This window comes from Perna viridis, chromosome 10 (assembly GCF_037379345.1).
Source record: "Perna viridis isolate PV_CMFRI_1.1 ecotype Kerala chromosome 10, ASM3737934v1, whole genome shotgun sequence".
NCBI classification, from domain to species: Eukaryota; Metazoa; Mollusca; class Bivalvia; order Mytilida; family Mytilidae; genus Perna; species Perna viridis.
In genome coordinates this window covers 14,844,775-14,863,978 of record NC_142454.1, presented here as the reverse complement: position 1 = coordinate 14,863,978, position 19,204 = coordinate 14,844,775, and the positions used below count along the sequence as shown (strand labels likewise).

The following is a 19,204-nucleotide window of genomic DNA, read 5'->3' as shown; positions in this document are numbered from 1 at the left end:
TGACTGTTGCTCTTTGTTAGAGTTTTGCCCTTGAAGAGTGAAAAAAATATTATTAGAGGTTTATTTAATAATATGAAAACCGAGTTGATAACTACAATGCTCTGTATTGATTAAATGGTTCCTGTGACAATAGTACAATAAGGTCAAGAGTCCAGCTTTAGAAAGCTATAATTTAGACCAGGTGAGCAATTCAGGCTCTCTAGAGCTTCTAGTTATTTTACCCAATTGTTCATCATGAATTTTATTTTAACCATACATCATCATGCTGCCTTTTTATTTCAAATTTGATCTTATCAATTGCATTTTAGTATCATTTACAGAGTTAGGGGACGCCCATTAGATTCCTACAGGGAGGTGGGTAGGCTAGCAGATTTTGAAAATAAATAATCTGTTTCTGATTATGTAGGAAATAAATAATCTGACCTCATCATCCAGAAAATAAATAGTGCAACTTTCCAAATTGTTAGAAAATAAATATTCTGACCTTGGCTAATAAATTGATAATAAATATTCTGACCTGTGCAAAACCTTGAAAAAAAATTTTGCTCGCTATGCTCGCCATAGTTTCATAAATTAGAAAATTATACATGTTTAAATACTGACACCACAAGTTTAATATAACACCCTAACAGTGTTTTCATTAGGAACAGGCTGGAGGGCAATTTGAATGCTTTAAACACCTGTCTGGCCAGTTCAAGTGGAAAAATTACATATCATTTAATTAAGAATTAATAAATTTGTCCTGTTCAAATTTTTATTTGACCTTTTAGGAGAAAAAATAGTGAAAACTCTGCCCTAATAGTCACCAGGAGCAATATTAAATACAAAAATGACATAAATGGCTTTACTGGGGTAATGTGTAGTTGAATATTGCAATTGTTAATGTATATTTCATTCATATACATACATATGCCAGTCTGTCCCCTAAAAAGTCCCTTGCAATATTTCCCGCTAAATTTGGGACATATTTCAGGTCCAGGAATGCCACCAGTCGGATAAAGTTCAGACTAAGTCTTGTAATATAGAGAATGAACTCCATTTAATAATGTCTTTAATAATAAACATAAAAGTAACAAATGCTGTGATACATGTATTAGAATCCGAACCACATATTTTGGTAACAGATATGCACATTTATTACTTTACTAAATTTTGATAGAAAAAAATAGACCCTTTTATAGTATGAAAATAGATAATCTTGCCAAGGTTATGATAAAAATAAATAATCTAACTTGCACCAGGCTGGAAATAAAATTTCTGAAAAAAAAAATTTGCCTCCTCACTGAGAATCTAATGGTCATCTCCTTAAATCTCCTTTATTTTTTAATTCTACGGCACATTCTATATAAAAAAAACAAGGGTTATGTGAAAAGTCCCATGCTACTTTCTGTTTACTATAACATTTTAAAAAAATATCGAAAACAAAAATATGTAGACTTTCCAGTCATGTATTCATCACATTTTGCATTATTCTTATCCGATGTATACAGTAATATCTAAAGTGGGTCCAGGGGCTCATCCTCCCCTTTCTTACATGAAAATATTAAATGGGTTACCTTAAAACTTTCAACTTTTCAAAAAATTTATGAGTTCTCTATTTTTTTCATTGTTTATTACTGAACATTCATAAACTTTTTGTTCGTTTCGTTAAAACCCCCTGACCGATTTTGTAAATTGTTTAACCGCCTACATCAAACTTCCGGGATATTTGTTTACATTTTTGCAAACGGTACATTTCGTTTTAAATTACGATATGAATGAATTAGAAGAATATGTGCAATTAATAATAATGTATCTCGGATATAATAGATCTGCAATGATTGACTGCTCGCACTGTACGAAGGTGGTATCAAGGTTGATGTTCGGGGTCACGCGTCCAAAGGTCACAGACGGTAGCTGAGATCAAGGTCGTTCGATTCAAGGTTCAACAGTCGGCTGGTGAAAGTCGCCATATTCATTAGGAATGAAACGTGAAATGTAAGTCCCTTTTCGTTTTGTCATTTAAGGGTTTTCAAATAAGAATAATATGTTTAGATAGGTTTCCATAGAAACACACTAAAACAGGTGTCAGTCCAATCCAGACATGTTGTTGGTACACTTTCCCAGTTTAAACACAGATGTTAAATTCGTGTATCACATGAACATACATGTATCTAGCATTTTAATATGTTTAACATGAACTGTCACTGTGATCCTTTTGACGATCTGTTGAACTCTCATTATACTCAATTTATAGGCAAACGTTTGAGTCATGGTATGTGGCCAGTGTTTAATGTATTTGAATAGGTTTTATCCTCATTCAAGCAAAATTAGCAATTGGTTAAGGCAGCAGTTGAACTTACTGCAAACAGGTTTCTAATCGTAGTTTTTAGGAGAAAACAATGAGTTTGTCAGACAATTTTATGAACCAATAAAAACAATTCATTATAAATAAGAACTTTATGGCATTGACTTAAGAGTGCATTCATGATATTCCGGCCTTCCTGCTCTAAAATAAATGTTTTGTCCTGGAACTAAATAATCTAAACACAGAAAATTTGTAACCTCCCCCACCCCTATGAAATCTAATAGTAAGGCCATATTGAAAAAGATGTGTTTCCTAATTCACTCCCTATTTTTAGCTAAAAATAGTGAACCAATAACTCAGCCATAAGTTTTTCTGTCATGTTTCAATAAACACTGTTAATGTCGGAATGTTTCGCCCATAGATTCAATGTTAGAAATAGTAAAATAAAAAAAATAACAAGTGATTAACTAAGAGTTTTGTACATACTGCATCCATGCATGTTATTATAAATCTAATGTGTACCCTGTGTAATAGTTTCTAAATGTTTATGTTGTGATGTGCATTTTTACATTTAATTTAAAAAGCAGTCACAGAAAACTAATCATTGAGGAACTTTTTGTCAAAAAATTTCAGTCAAAGGTCAATATTTGAAGGAGTGACAGTAGTAATCTATATAGTGTAGCAGGTTTACAGTGAAGAAAATAAAAATAAATTAAATGTATGTTCCGATGGGTCAACCTGGATGTACTAGAAATACTGAGAGCAAGCTCACAAAGACCATAATACCTGCTTCAGTTAGACTTAAATGTAAGACCATCAATTTGGATGATCTCCCTTTGGACTCCTTCAACAGTAATTATATTCCTTCATACACATCTACATATGATACTCAACCTTCAAATAAAATATTATCAAAATTCCTTGAGCGGTTTCAGGAGGAGTTGTGCTTCAAGGTTTTAACATGTAAAGCCCTTAGGTAATATGGATTATTTCCCTTTAGAGTCCTTAAACAGTAATTATGTTTCTTCATGCACATCAATATGTGATGCCCAACCTTTCTATAAAATAACATCGAAGTCCCTTGAGTAGTAAAGGGGCAGTTGCGCTTACAAGGTTTTTTAAACATGTAAAACCCTGTATTGAATTATCTCCCTTAGGAGTTATCCAATTGTAATTATATTCCTACATTACAGATCTCTATATCTTATCAAACCTTCCTATAAAATAACATCAAAATCCCTTGAGCGGTTTTAAGAGGTATTGTGCTTACAAGGTTTTAACATCTAAAACCCGTTATTTGGAATATCTCCCTTTGATGTCCTCTGACAGTTATTCTAAGCCTTCATGCACATCTACATATGATACCCAACCTTCCTATAAAATTTCATCTAAATTCCTTGAACAGTTTAGGAGGAGTTGCTCTTTCAAGGAATGTGTATGGACAGATGACCAGATGGACAAACAGACAGGGTGATTCCTATATACCTGCGCCCCCCCCCCCCCCCCAAAAAAAAAAAAAAAAAAAAAAAAAAAAAAAAAGAGAAAAAAAAGGTAGGGTGGGGTATCATGATCCTGACCCAGGAAGGTCATGAAGCCAAATACCCTGCTCAAAATTAGGAAAAGTTCTTGTTCTGAAAGGCATTTGTGCTAAGCCAGCAGCATTTATTAAATTTATTATCCTCATTGGTTCACAATACAAGGATCACCACATGTTAAAAATCAAGGGTGGGGGATAATGGTTTCAGATTTTATTTTTGTGTGCAATGTTGATGTGTCGTGTTATCTCTCTTTCATTGTTGGAAATTATAGAATACAACATGGAAATCAAATATAATTTGTTTATTAATGTACATATACATGTATACAATGTACAAATACAAATATTTTATTTAGCTCTAACACAGTTACAATACGTGGTTTTGGCCAATATTAAAATTACATGAATTGAACATATTGAACATGTGTTATATATAATGTATAGTAGTTACAAATGTAGCTTACTGAATTGAAGTTATAAAGGGTTATGAAAGTATAACAACTTAAGAACACTATATCATGTACAATAGTGAATACACTATCAAGAGCACCAAAAGTCAGTATGGTACACTTGATTTGGCTAATTGTCTCTGCCTTCTGGGTTGGTGTATTCTTCTGTTACTGATCTTTCTCCAAACTGTTGCAGCCCTTGTTAAGTCATTGCTGTCTGGGCTCTGTGTTTTGTGTTTTTGTCATTGAATATTTGGAAGTTGTGCATTTTATTTTTTATATGACCACAAAAAATTGGCATTCATAAAATGATATGACACTGTCATCATCTGAAGACACTTTTTTTTTGATAACATGAATATTAGTTGGTTAACCAAAAAAGGGATTTGGGGGTTATGGTTCTATCGTTTTGTGAAAAGGAGCTAAATGTAAGCATTTTATAGAAATAAAATATGTAACTCCAGTCAAAGCATGTGGAGTCTATGATTTGCTCTACAATATTTAGGGGTTAATTCTGGGGGTAAGACAAACTGTTTAGATATGAGAGGCAAGAAACAAGCATTTTTTTATGTCCAGACAATAACTTGACTGTAAGTAATTGGATCTTTTTAAATATGGACCACAAGGTGCCATACCACCAAAACAAGGCTTGGATCAGCTTTAGGGAGTATGACATTAACCAATTAGGAATAAAGGACCAAAGAGGGGCTAGAAATAAGATTTTTCTTTCTGATTTCTGGATGATAACTTGAGTAAAATGGGATGGACCTCCTTGACATTCTACCACAATGTACTATACCTCCAAAGGAAGATTGGGGCTGTTTTTGAGGTTGTGACTGGAACTATTTAGAAATTCTTATTATTAACATATCAAATGTCTAATCTCAATCAAAAATCAAAGTCAAAGCTGTATCAAAATTGAATGGGCTTTAGATACTTGCCAAACTGTTCATTGTTTGACCTTTGCACTCATCACAAGCTGTGCCCTGGGAAGCATTTTATTTGTTCATCAATTTGTCTGTTTATCAATCAGTACATGTACAAATGTAAACCATTTGAGAGAACCGGTTTAGGTTGTGAATCAACCTCGTGCAAATTTTAAAGTTCTATAAGAATAATTAAGTGAAGGTCTGACATCTCATATAAAATATATTGCTCTTCAGAGACTGAAAGTGTTATAGTTTTTAGGTTTGGCTTTTATCTTCTTTAAATAAGAATGATAGAGGCTAGAAACATTCAATTATTGAAGCTGAATGTTATGAAGATATCTTGAATATTTCCTTTGTTTCAGATTTGCTTGACAACTCCTGATAAGAGTTATTGGTCTGTATCTATCTTGAAAACCAATATAAATAGATATTAATGGGTTGATCATCATGATTAGATCTACGATACTGAGTATCTGCTGGTTCGGAGTTGTACAATGCAAAGATGTTCATGAAGTAACTAACATGATTATAGATTAAAGGCGATGGATTTTCATAATGTCTACAATTAATTTTCTGTAGTTTTTACTTTTATATAATACATGAATAATTATTTCATCTTGAACTTGACACAACTTCCCAACAAAGTTCAAGACTTATTTTGAAACTGGTGGCTTTGATTTACATATTTTTTTTGTATTTTGTTCTTTTTAGCTCACCTGGCCAAAGGCCATGTGAGCTTTTGCCATCACTTGGCGTCCGTCGTCCGTCCGTCCGCCGTCCGTAAACTTTTACATTTCAATCTTCTTCTCTGAAACCACAGGGCCAAATAAAACCAAACTTGACACAAATGTTCACTGGTATGAGGGGATGAAAGTTTGTGATTTTGGTGCCGATCGGAAATTCAAGATGGCCGCCACCGAGGATCTTAGTTTAACATTGGACCCTATGGGAGAAACATGTAAAAATCTTCTTCTCGGAAACCACTTGACCAAATTAAACAAAACTTGACACAAATGTTCACTGATATGAGCGAATGAAAGTTTGTGATTTTGGTGCCAATCGGAAATTCAAAATGGCCACCACCGAGGATCTTAGTTTAACATTGGACCGTATGGGAAAAACATGTAAACATCTTCTTCTCGGAAACCACTTGACCAAATTAAACAAAACTTGACACTATTAAATGTTCACTGATATGAGGGGATGAAAGTTTGTGATTTTGGTGGCGATCAGAAATTCAAGATGGCCGCCACCGAGGATCTTAGTTTAACATTGGACCCTACGGGAAAAACATGTAAAAATCTTCTTCTCGGAAACCGCTTGACCAAATTAAACAAAACTTGACACAAATGTTCACTTTTATGAAGGGATGTAAGTTTGTGATTTTGGTGCCAATCGGAAATTCAAAATGGCCGCCACCGAGGATCTTACTTTAACATTGGACCCTATGAGAAAAACATGTAAAAATCTTTTTCTCGGAAACCACTTGACCAAATGAAACAAAACTGGAAACAAATGATCGTTGGCATGAGGAGATGAAAGCTTGTGATTCTTTTGCCATTTCAAAATGGCTGCCACTGTGGATCTTAACTTAACCAAAGTTTCCGCTCGAGAAAATATGCATCTAGAGGTCGCCACATGATCTTCAACAAGTGGGAAATTTCCTCCATGTAGCAAGCTCTAAATTGCCCCAATAAAAACAAAGTGGATAAATCAGTGAACACAATACTGAGGGGGGGCTGGAGGGGGTCTGATCCCGGAATCCCGACTTTATTTTTACTAAATCCCGAAATCCCGAACAACAAAGGAACTTAAAAACTGCTAAAATCCCGATTCCCGGTGGATTTATTTCCGGAAATCCCGGGCTTAATTCTCAGAAATCCTGAAATCCTGAGCTTAAAAACCTCTGATCCCAGCATCCCGAAAAAGGTCCGGCCCTTCCTCAATACTATATCAGTTTATCATTTATGGTAAGAAACTAAAATGTTTTAAAAAAAGACAACTACATGCCAGTGACTATATTTCCTGCCTTGGGACAGGCGCAAACAATATGCAGCGGGGTTAAACTAGTTTTGTTGGATCCAAACCCTCCCCCTCTATACGGTCAAAGGCTAAAATAAATACAAAGTTAGACACACAGTAAAAATCAACCTGAAATACATCCAATTCATTAGAAAAGTACCTCAACAATTATTAACAATAACATAGAAGACAAACAAATGAGGTATAAACAATGAATGCTTGCAGTTACTGAAAGCAAGCTCAGGACACAAATAAGGATGACAAATCTTCAAGCCTCCCAACACAAAAAATATCAGTTACAAAACTTCCAAAGGATTTAGAACTGCAACATCATAGACTATGTTGGTCTAGCAAGAAGTTGTGCAATGACTAAAATGCTAAAATATGAATGATTAAGTTATAATGTAATGATCTAATAAGAGTATCAATATTTTTTCCTACAAAGACAAGATTTAATGATCTGACAACAATGTCGAATTTATATCCTTTATGAATCAGTCTATTTAAATAATTCTTAAGATTTGATGGACATTGTTTGCATTTATGTGCCTTGTAAACTATATTTCCATACAAAACTGGATGTGAAATGCCTAGTTTAATAAGATTAGTTTTTTAGCAAAGTAATCATGTTGGAGGCTAAGAAACGCTGTGTTTTGCAGAAATTTCATGGATTCCGCAAAACAATGGCAATTTCTGCATTTTTAAAGGCCTGGTTCCGGATTTTAGTATGTTGGGGTTGCAAACTATGCATTATGTCCCCTTTCCAACCTGTCCCATGCAATAATTCCTGTTTACCAATGCTTTAAATTGCAAGAAAATCTTCATCTAAGGAAAATTCCTTGTAAATTTACGCAAAATTATATGAAATATTTAGCAAGTAATTAAACCAGGTGAGCGATACAGGCACACGTGTGCCTCTGGTTTCTTTCACTCATTTATTGTTCATATTTTCTGTACTCTTTTGCCTACTGATTTTGACTGGTAGCAATTTTATGCTGCCCATTTGCCAGAAATAATAAATTGTAATGGAAGCAGGAAGTTTAGTAGATTATAAAATCTTGTTTAACCCACCTTTCATTTTGAAATGTGGGTACCAAGTCAGGACTGTTTTTGTGGTTTTCAATTTTCCTATTTTTATATGACCATAAATTTTGATGTGACATATTATGGTTTTCTGCTGTCCCTCTGTCTGCCATTAAAACTTTGTTCAATAACTTCAAAACACTAAAAGCCATTTGAATAAAACTTTGGTCAGTTTAACATATTGATGGAAGAAAGCCCCTTTAATTTGCATTAATTTGAGTTTTTTAGTCATGGGACTTTTTGCATTTAAAAAAGAGGGTATTTTTTTTGTGTTTTCAAACTTCAGCTGAAAAATGCTTTTAGAAAATGGCATGAAACTCTAGGATATTCTTTGTTTCCATGGTCATAGGCTCTGTTGTGTTTTCTATAAAATTTTGATTCTACATTTCAACTTTTGGCACTTGTTCATGAAAAAGTGGGGTGGTTTTTCAGTTTTCACACTTTAACTGAAAAATGCTCTGAGCAAATGCTTGGATATGTTCTTTGTACCTGTTGTTATAGGCTTCTGAATGTTTTCTATAAAGTTTCAATTTCATGTTTTGATTTTTGGCTTTTTTTCATAAAAAGCAGGGTTGTTTATCCGTTTTCGGGCTCCAACTGTAAAATGCTTTCAGCCTAGGCCACAAAACTCCGAGATATTCTTTGTATCCATGGTCACAGGCACTCTTTTGTTTTCTATAAAAATTCAGATTTCATGTTTTTTATTTATGGCACTATTCATGAAAAAGCTGGGTAGTTTTTCAGATTAGGCACTAACTGAAAAAATACTTTCAGCAAATGCCACAAAACTTTAAACTATTTCTTGAATCCATTTTCAAAAGCTTCCTTTTGTTTTCTATAAAGTTTCAATTTCATGTTTTGTATTTTGTATTATTCCATGAAAAGTGGAGACTGGTTTTTCAGTTTTCACACTTAAACTGAAAAACACTTTCAGCAAATGCCAAAAAAAACTTTGAGCTATTCTTTGTATCCATTGTCACAGGCTTCCATATTTTTTCTATGAAGTTTCAAATTCATGTTTTAATATTTGGCACTTTTTCATAAAAAGGCAGGATTGTTTTTCTGTTTTCTCACTCTAACAAAAAAATTCTTTCAGCAGATGCCACAAAACTTTTAAGATATTCTCAGAATCCATAGTCAAGACTCCCTTTCTATAAAATTTTGATTTTGGCATTTTTTTTTTTTAAAATGCAGAGTGGTTTATCTGTTTTCGTGCTCGGATATGGACGTATCACGTACTCGTGGTTCAGCTCTTTATTACCCTGATATTGCCATTTTTATAATACAGACTTTCCTTTTGACTACTGCCTAGATTTTATAAGTTTGGTAGTTTTGATATTACCCTTCATCTCCGTGTATAACTGACCATTTTTAGTTGTGTGCAATAGTAAATTTACGAGTAATTTATTTTGGGAATATCTTGCAAATAAAATGTTGTTATTAAAGCCTAGTATATTTAATTTGAAAACAAAATCTTGATATATTTCTTTCTGAAAGTACTACATCTTTTCCAACTAAGATGACTTTCAAGTCATGGAAAAAGCCCCTCTCTTTTCAGTTTAAATGGCTAACTAAAAGTAGGGCTCAGATTAGAGATTATCGAGAAAGTAAGAACGATAGAGATGGAATCAGTTACTTGAAAAAAGAAAGGGAGAGGGTCTGATGCTTTAATATTAAATTGACTCCTGAAGAAAAAGTAAAAAGAAACAAGAAATCTCTTGTGAGGAGATTCAGAGCAAGACAGAAACTAAACAAGGAGGTAGTTAATGTCTTGAAATGAAAATTAAATTTTGGAATTAAAAAGTTGTTAATCAGTATAGGTAAACAGTTTTATTAGATAGCCGAGTCATATACTGTGAGAAAACTTTTCAATGGAGAAATTATCAGGATTTTAACTGTCTTCTTGTTAAAAAATAAATCTGAAATGTAAGATTTCTTAAATATTGCTTAAAGTTCAACCACAAAAATGTTGCTATCAAATAATGGTATGGCGTTGTCCATCTTCTGTGTCATTGTCATCCTAAGACATTTGGTTTTTGTGTGATTCTTTCAATAGTGAATCTTGATGAATTTACAACAATGTACCATAATTTGGAGTAATAGTCCAACCATAGGGACAAAAAACAAGCATTTTATCAAAAATAAGTACCAATATTTAATAATTATTTAACCTAGATAACACAGGTTTACAATACATTTGTGTACCAGAACTTTGTAACTGGTATGATGGATTGGATACAACTATTCCAAGTTATCTACATGTATATAAAGTGAATCCTGTCTTATGTGACCTTCCAAGGGAGAGCTAAATCCAGGTCACATAAGACAGTTGGTCTTTATATTCAGGGTAATTTTACATAGACTGCACTACATAGGGATATTTTAAACAGTCTTTTGGGATAGGTTATTGATCACTACAGATGGTCACTAAGACAAATTTGGACATGTATGTTAAATAAACTTTTTCTTTAAAAAAGTAAAATTGTAATGACTAATGAGTTTTTTTTATAATTACAGAAATCAGAACAACATCCAAACTAGTTATCCCAAGTAACAACAATTAGCAACTTAAATCGATATTGGAATAGCCATTATCAACCATCAAACTGATATTGACTGATCAATCAAATAACAGTCATTATCAACCATCAAACTGATATTGACTGATTAATCAAACAACAGTCATTATCAACCAACAAACTTATATTGACTGATCAATTTAAACAACAATCATTATCAACCAACAAACTTATATTGACTGATCAATTTAAACAACAGTCATCATTATATAAACTGTCACCGATATTAAAAGATCATTCACAGATACAGTTCTTATTAGGTACTCAGGATTTACCAAATTTACTGAATGTGAGTTTATAGAAACTGATGAATTGGATGTCATTTTGGAGGGTAGCCACAAGAAATTTCTGATGAAACAGATACAACACAGTTATGGTTCTGTGAGGAGTGTGAAATAGCTTTCAACAAAGAGAAACTATTTAAAAAACATGTCAAAACAATACATGATGAGATGATAAGTTGCATATATCCTGAGTGTAACTATCAAGTCCTAGAAAGCCAAACACCTAAATTGTATCAGCATATCAAAGCTTCACATAAAACTGGTCACGATAGAAGAAAATCTAAACAGACTAAAAGTACTCCTGAAGTCAATATGGTTTGTATACTTTTATTGGTTAAGCCACATTTAAGATAATACATGTACATGTACTTATTGTATATGTATCTCTATGATAACAGTGATTTGTTTTCTTATGAAAACAGAGAAGGTTGGATGAACATAAATGAATTTATGAAAGTTAGCATCCACAAAAATAAGAATGTTTACAATGCATTAAAGCAGCATCATACATGTATGTCTGTAAGTTTGACAATAGTATACATAAAATCGTGTGTAAATTTCTTCAAAATAAATAACAGCAAACTAAGTTAATTCAGATTCAAAGCTTTCAAAATTGTCAACTGCCAGAATATTTTACCAATATTGAATATAGAAGACTAAAAAAATATTCTTCTTTGTAGATGTAGAATTAAATGTGTTACAGAGACTAAAAGAAATATTTTATAGTTTAAAAAAAATAAATTACTTCATGTCAGAAATGGGAATAGCAACCACAAAATGTAACATGTTTTAATTTTATATTTTACTTTCAGAAGAAAATCAACAAGGAAAAGATAAGTACAATGATGCGAAGTTCAGTGCTGAGCTTGTGTAAAGAGAACTATAGTTGTGCAATAGAAGTAGATGGTCTTATCTGTATCTCTGTATTAAACTCTCCTGAGCAGCATGTTGTCAAAATCCATGACTTGCTGACTGAAAATGGTCAGTTCATCAATGCAATGTCAATCAGTTCATTGAAAACTCAGTCAACCAACAACACAGTAAATTCCCCATCAGCAAATACAGCATCGAATATACCAAGTTCAAAAGCAGGAAATTCACCACAACCCGTTTTAGTCGTTCAGAACTCTGCAACAACTAGTCAAACACCTACCAGTACTTCAACCCTAAGGCAGGCAATAGCTAGAGACAAATCAAACAATACTGATGAGAATATTTCACGATTTCCATTCCTAGTTCAAACTTTAAAAGAATCTCAAAGGAATCAAAATAGAGCAGCCAGTGCTAGTCCAACAATCCCCAGTCACGGGCAACATAATATCCTTAGTCTTGGGCAGCATAATACCCCCTGTCACGGGCAACAAAGTATCGCCCACCATGGGCATCAGAGTAGGTCTTTATATGGTAACTTGCCAACTGATCCTCCCTTGGTAGATAATGATAGACCAGCTTCTAGTTTACTGAAAATGCTTTCATCTCAAAAGCAACATCTTCAACCACAACCAAATGTCCCATCAAAACAAAGCAGTGAAACAGGACAAGTCCAAACCACTATGACACCAAAGCAATATGATGATGGACAAGTTCAAGTACCAGTACAAGAAACCAATGATTCAGGCAATTTAATTATGAATATAAAAGAGGAGCCAGTTGATGAAGCCATGCATGTTCAACAGGAAACTAGTACAGAGAATTCTAGTACAGGCAACCTTGTGATAGAACAACCTGATCCTGTTAAGAAAGAACCTGAATGGAATGCTGGTGAATATGGAGGAAATATGGCCTCTAATCAAGTTGTGATGGTTGAAAAGTCAAACGAAATATCCTCTGCTGGTAATAAGGATTCCACTGTGAAACAGAAGGAAGGAAATGACTCCACAGATGAAGCAGATAGAAAAAAGTCTATTTTAGCAAATATTTTAGAAGGGAAAGAAGAAACATATTCAAAAAGAAGGGAAGCAGTTGGAAATTTTGCTCCTGCAAATAGTTCAAAGGACACTTGTGATGAACCAGACAGTTCTCTACTTTATCGCCTTCCTTATACCGACTTCAAAGATTTGTTTCCTGCTTCAAGCAATATAGCAGACAGAAAGAGAAGTGGGAATCATGGAAAACCACAGGGGAAGAGGGGCAAATCTGAACTTGATAAGATAATGAGGAAAATGCTTGATGATAGAAAGTCCTCTCAGACAAAAAAGCAGCCCCCAAGAAAAAAGAAAAAGACTGTGTATTATGAAGAGTTTGATAGCATGAGCTCAGATTGTGAAGATGGAGATTCTTTAGATTTGCTAAGTGAAAAGGAAGAAGATGACATTTATGTTCCAACTGGTTATGAGCGATCCGAGTTGGGTGTTAGTAAAGGAACTGACCCAGATTTTTCTATGTCCCTACGCACTAAGACAATAAAGAAGACAACAAAAAGAGCTGTTGCTGTTAAATCCACAACGAAACAATTGCGTCCAAGAGAGCTAAGATATATTTGTTATCACTGCCATCTCAGATTCCATGACAGTGAGGAGCGGGACAAACATGAAGAAAATAGTTGTACTGCAGAACATGGACTGATTGAATGTGAGGTATGCAAAGGTTTTTTTGCAAATTCCTCCTCTAAAAATAAACATATGTTTGAGATACATAGTATCTTACCAGAGGAACAAAAAGAAGAAATTCAAGCTACAAGGAAAGGAGCAGCCAGTGAGTTTAAAACAATAGAACAAAATCCTTTTGAATTTGAAACATTGCGTAGCTCATGCAACGGTAATGGAGATAGACTTCAGTTTGATGTTGAGGCCTCTGCATTTGAAGATGAAAATTCACTGGAGTTAGTGACCAAATTCATAGTTCCATACTCAGTACAGAATGACCAAAACTTCATCAAATGCCCTTTGTGTCTAAACATGTTTTCCGACAAGGCTACAAAAGACCAGCATCTACAGATTAAACATAGAATTGCCAATCAGATTGATAATGGTGATGGTACTATATCGTTACAAGTTAGAGAGCATCAACCATCCAGTATACCACCTGTTTATGTCAAATATGAACAAGCTGATGACTAAAGCATGTAGGACTATCTGCATTACATAAAGAGCATGTCTATCTTTCTGTCTGTTACACTACAGGGGTATCTTTGTACATTTATTTAACTGAACAAAAAACTGTTTTTATCTACTAAGTACAAGATGTGCTCATGTTTAGCTTTATAATTCCTTACAAAGGATTTGGCTAAATATGTAGGAGTTATGGGATTTTTTTTTAATGAGCTTTTTCATAGTTATGTAGTTGCATCTCCTCGGAAACCACTTGGCATATTTTTTCCATATTTGTAGGGAATTATTGATGTACGTATTTACCACCATTTTGATAGAAAACTTTTGTAGGAGTTATGGGACTTCATTGACTATTTTCAATATTTCTCAGTGGTAGTTCTTGTTAATGCATCTCTAAAAGCATTTGAGATATTCCTTCCATATTTGGTAGAATGTATTGTAGCGAAGTGTCTGCTGTCATAGTGCTTCATCATACTTGGACTGTTATCAATGTTGCTCAGCTGTAGAAATCTTGTGTATGAATCTTCTTTGATATTTCTTGGCTATTTCTCTATATCTTTCTTTTTTTTATCTATTTCTCTTAAATCTTGACTATAGTGTGAAGAAGTGTAAATGTATACTACTTTTTGGTGAAACAAATTTTGTACAAGTTTAAGGACACAGGCAATCATGAATCTCATTAGTTGTGGGGACAACATATGGCTTATGTATCAGTCTTGTTTATGAGGCTTCTTTGCCTTTGAAGTATTTCAGTATAGCTGTTTCTAAAAACTAGTCATGTCCCACAACAACAGTGGTTCACTCAAAAAACATCCCTGACTTTTCTGTTATTCTACTTACTGTGAAAGTACCATTGTTCGTGGGGTACCAATTTTCATGTTTTTCGTAAATATGTCAAACCACAAAATTTGGTTCCCAATGAGTAGTAGATTATCATTGATGTGTATACTGAAAATTTCAAAAACACAAATTCAAAAATCCACAAACTTGTGTTTCTTCACTGATCATTGAAAATTAGTATCCACAAATGAAATTACTTTCACAGTATATGGTTCTGTAAAAAAATTTTTAAGTCACTTTTTTTGAATGTATTGGAACAAGGTGTGATTTAAAGTAAATTATACAAATACTTTCTATTGCAAAAGAAAAGATATCTTCCATTCACAGTGCATTCTATATAAACTTTATATCTTATGAATAGGTTAATACCTAAAAATGGTAGCAAGATGATTATTTTTTTGTTTAACTGTATCTCAATCCAAAACTTCAATGAAATTTTGGGATTTCTTCTACCCTGCCCAGTTCTTATAAATTGCTGTACATGTGTTTCTAGGTATATTGTAATTTGTATTGTAATGATTAGAAGATGGTTAAATCTGTTACTTGTAATTATGACAGGACAATTATTTATGTGATGCAGTATAAATAGTGTGATTAGGGGACAACCATTAAATTCTGGAGAGGGACTTGGCAAACTTTGTGTGGTCAGAATATTTGTTTTTGAAATATTGCTGGTCAGAAAATTTATTTTCAACCACATTGGGGCAAGTTCATTAATTCCATTTCACTGAAGTATCTGGACTAGGGTCAGGATATTTAATTTAAAAAAAAAATTTCCCAAATCCTCCCCCCCCCCCCACTCCAAGAACGAAGGGTTTTCCCTTAGATTATTATGTTGTAACTGATCTATCGTTAGTTAATATTATTCTAACAAGACTTTGTTACATGCACTGTGTGGACAAATCTGTGATAAAAGATGAATTATTATGACTAATGTCATCAATGAAAGATTATCAATCAAAATATGTTAACATTTCCAAATCAAAATACAAAATAATTCACTATTTACTTTCTTCAGAAAAGCAAAAATCATATGAGTTTATCATTTTTATTGTCAGGAAATGTGTAAATACATGTACTAGCTCATTACATTCCACATTAGTCATATCAAATTACCTCCCTTTAGACATCAAATTCAGAATGAATATAGTTATTGATATGAATGAAACTGTTTGATAAATGCTTGTTAGAAGTAAAGGTATAAGATAAATGCTTTGTTAGAAATAAAGGTATAAGATTTGTATTACCTATTCCAATTCTAATGGTGAACAAATGACGTAGAAAAAAACATTAAATTTGGAAGGCATTGGAACACATAGTCTGTCAAGTGATACTGGGTCTCATTGGCAGATTTAAGGAGAAGGTTTCCTTCATTTTTCAGAAATAGAATAAGCATAATTAGGACAAAAAATTATTATTATTTATGTAGAAATACAAAGTAGAAGTCTTTTCTTGCTCAATAGTTGTTTTTAAATGCCTGTAAAAAATTTGTGGTCGAATAATGCTATTGGGCTGTCGTCGTCTATATACACTTGGTTTTTGTGCAATAACATGACAATGAGTTGGTTTTTATAACAAGGTTCGAAACAGCAAAAGATTGGTATTGATTTTGGGGGTTATGGCTCCAACCATTTTAGAATTTGGGGCCTTAAACAAGCGTTTTATAAAATTTTACTAAATAAATCCAGTAAAAGCATAGGACTGTGTATGATGTTGTTCCACAGTATTCTTTACCACAATGGTGAGACTTGTATTGATTTTTGGGGTTAAGACTTGAACTTTTTGGAAATTAGGGGCCAAAAGAAGATGGGCAGAAACATGCATTTTCCTGATGTTCAGACAATAACTTCAGTATTAGTGAGTGGATCACTTTGAAATTGTTTAACAAGGCTCCATACCATCAAAGAAAGGCTGGGATTGATCTTGGGGGTAAACTCTTGAACTCTGTTGAAATAAGGGGGTTTGAAACAAGCATTTTTCTTTTGTTTGGACAATAACTTGAGTAAAAAGGAATGGACCTCATATAAGATTTACTACGAGATACCACCAATTTTCCAAGTAAGAAAAAGGGGTAATAAATAGATGTATAATTTATTTTTTTTTTTTGATTTCTGGATCAAAATTTTGGTAAAAGCAAATGAATCACTTTGAAATTGTATCAAATATCTAATAATCAAAATTCAACGCTGTATCAAGTTTGAATTGTTTGTACTGCTCAGGGTTTGACATTTGCAGTCGTATTAAGCTGTGCCCTGTGAAGCATTTTGTAATTTTTTTTTAAATGGAAAATGCCTAATGAACAAAAAGTTTATTGCAAGTGGTCTTTTAAAAAAAAGTTAATATTCCAAAGGAATACATTGTTATGTGAACAGTATGGTGAAAACTATGAATGTTTAAAGTTCTACTTGTTTTAATTGTTAATAGAAATTAATCATGTTGATATAACCTTGTTTTCTTCATATTTTTTGGTGCATATAATGTACAATAAATATTGTAAAGAAATAAATCAGTTTATATCTTTTTTTTCTGAAAAAAATCACAGGTTAATAAACTGGCCACACAGCCTTATGACAGATACATTTAATTATAGAATTTTCAGTAATGAATTGTTATATTGTGGCAAAGTGAAATCTTACACACAGATTAACTAAATGAGTTTATTCACTATGCTACAGGGAGTATATACTTATACATTCAGTTAATACTTTTCATGTCAGTATTCTGTTGGAGTCTAAAATTAATAAATTAATAAATGAATTGAGACGCACTCATTTGCTATTTTATATCAATCCATTTAATTAATTATTTGGTAGCATATATTTTAAAGTGTTTCATTAGACGTTACTTGTGAATTTCTAACACCATTAGAACATGACATCTCAGAGACATACTCTGAATAAAGGTTGATTATTGGGGTTTAATGCCCAAGCAGCAATATTTCAGCTTTATCCAGACCACAGTGAAAATACCTCTGCAAGTTTTAATGCCTTTTCCTGTGATGCATGATGACCCAGTTCAGGCATTAGATGAATTAAGGCTATGGGTAAGCTAATAATGTGTTTAGACCTACTATATTATTTGCAAGACTACTGGTCGATTTTTTTCCTTTCTATATATACCCAGTGCAATAGGGTTAAGGTAGTATATTGTTTTTGATTGGTCTGTCCATTAGTCTATGCTGTGTATCTGTATCAATGGGGAATGTGATCCTGCTCACTGCCGTCCTTTTTTTTTTCCTTTTATCAAAAGGCCTGGATTTCATCACAAATCTCAAATTTTTCCTCAAATCCTTGGACGTTACCCCAAATCTTCAATTTCAAATAATTTGATTGGTCTAAATTTGAATTGAGGAAAATCTCAGTTTGAGATTCTTTATGAAACCTTGTCTTTAAATCATTACCAAATATTCCATTGTCTGACACGAACTCAAAAACAATCATTTTTTTCTGGTTTTCCACATTACAACTTGAGCAATGTATGGTACTACAATGTTCCATATCACAGAAGAAAAGTTCAATTTGCTATTAACATGTATAAAGAAAAGTTTTAAAAAAGACAAAATATTTTAATAGTGGGTAGGCACGGACCATTTTTTTCTCGAGAGGGGGCCTGGGATTTTACATGGAGTTAGAAAAAAAATATCACGCAAATAATTAATTTTTGGCAACTGCAGCCTGAGTTCAAATTTTTATTTGTAAATCTACATTGTTAAGTAATGGGGAATATTGAATTGTAATATTTTTTTTTCTGTCCATGGTTGAGTAAATTTTTTTTATTAACACTCCATTCTATTTTCTGTCCTGAAGACCTTTCTGATCAGACAATCATATTTCATCTTTCATGATTTTGAAAGCATTCAAAATCCCAAGGATTCTGAAGAGGTCATCAGAACAGAGTAGAAAATCATACATGCAGTGACAGAATGGAACAATTGATAGGTCTAATGAACAACCATAGTACAACCATGGATCGTTATGGTGTATCCATCAGCACCATGAAAACTGATTTATTCAACGGGTCATAGTTTTCCTTTCCTTGTTTGTCTACCCCGGACTTGACTTTTTATGACCAACTCAGCGGGTTTTTCTACCGGTGCACCTGGTCCAAGCTCCCAGTTTGTAGTATAGTCCGAGTTGCTCATTTA

The 19,204-nt window shown here is 33.2% G+C and overlaps 1 protein-coding gene across 2 annotated transcripts; it reads left to right on the top strand.

Annotated features, from left to right (window-relative positions):
- The first annotated feature begins 1,704 nt into the window (after positions 1-1,704).
- LOC148604673 (uncharacterized) lies at positions 1,705-16,509 on the top strand. Of its 2 annotated transcripts, XM_088548306.1 has the most exons (4): positions 1,705-1,977; positions 5,565-5,715; positions 10,825-11,485; positions 11,983-16,509. In XM_088548306.1, the coding sequence occupies exons 3-4, from the start codon at positions 11,339-11,341 to the stop codon at positions 14,227-14,229; spliced, it is 2,394 nt and encodes a 797-aa protein (XP_088404432.1). In that variant the 5' UTR covers positions 1,705-1,977; positions 5,565-5,715; positions 10,825-11,338; the 3' UTR covers positions 14,230-16,509. The 2 variants fall into 2 exon arrangements, with proteins under 2 accessions (XP_088404432.1, XP_088404431.1); XM_088548305.1 differs by lacking the exon at positions 5,565-5,715.
- The last annotated feature ends 2,695 nt before the right edge of the window (positions 16,510-19,204 follow it).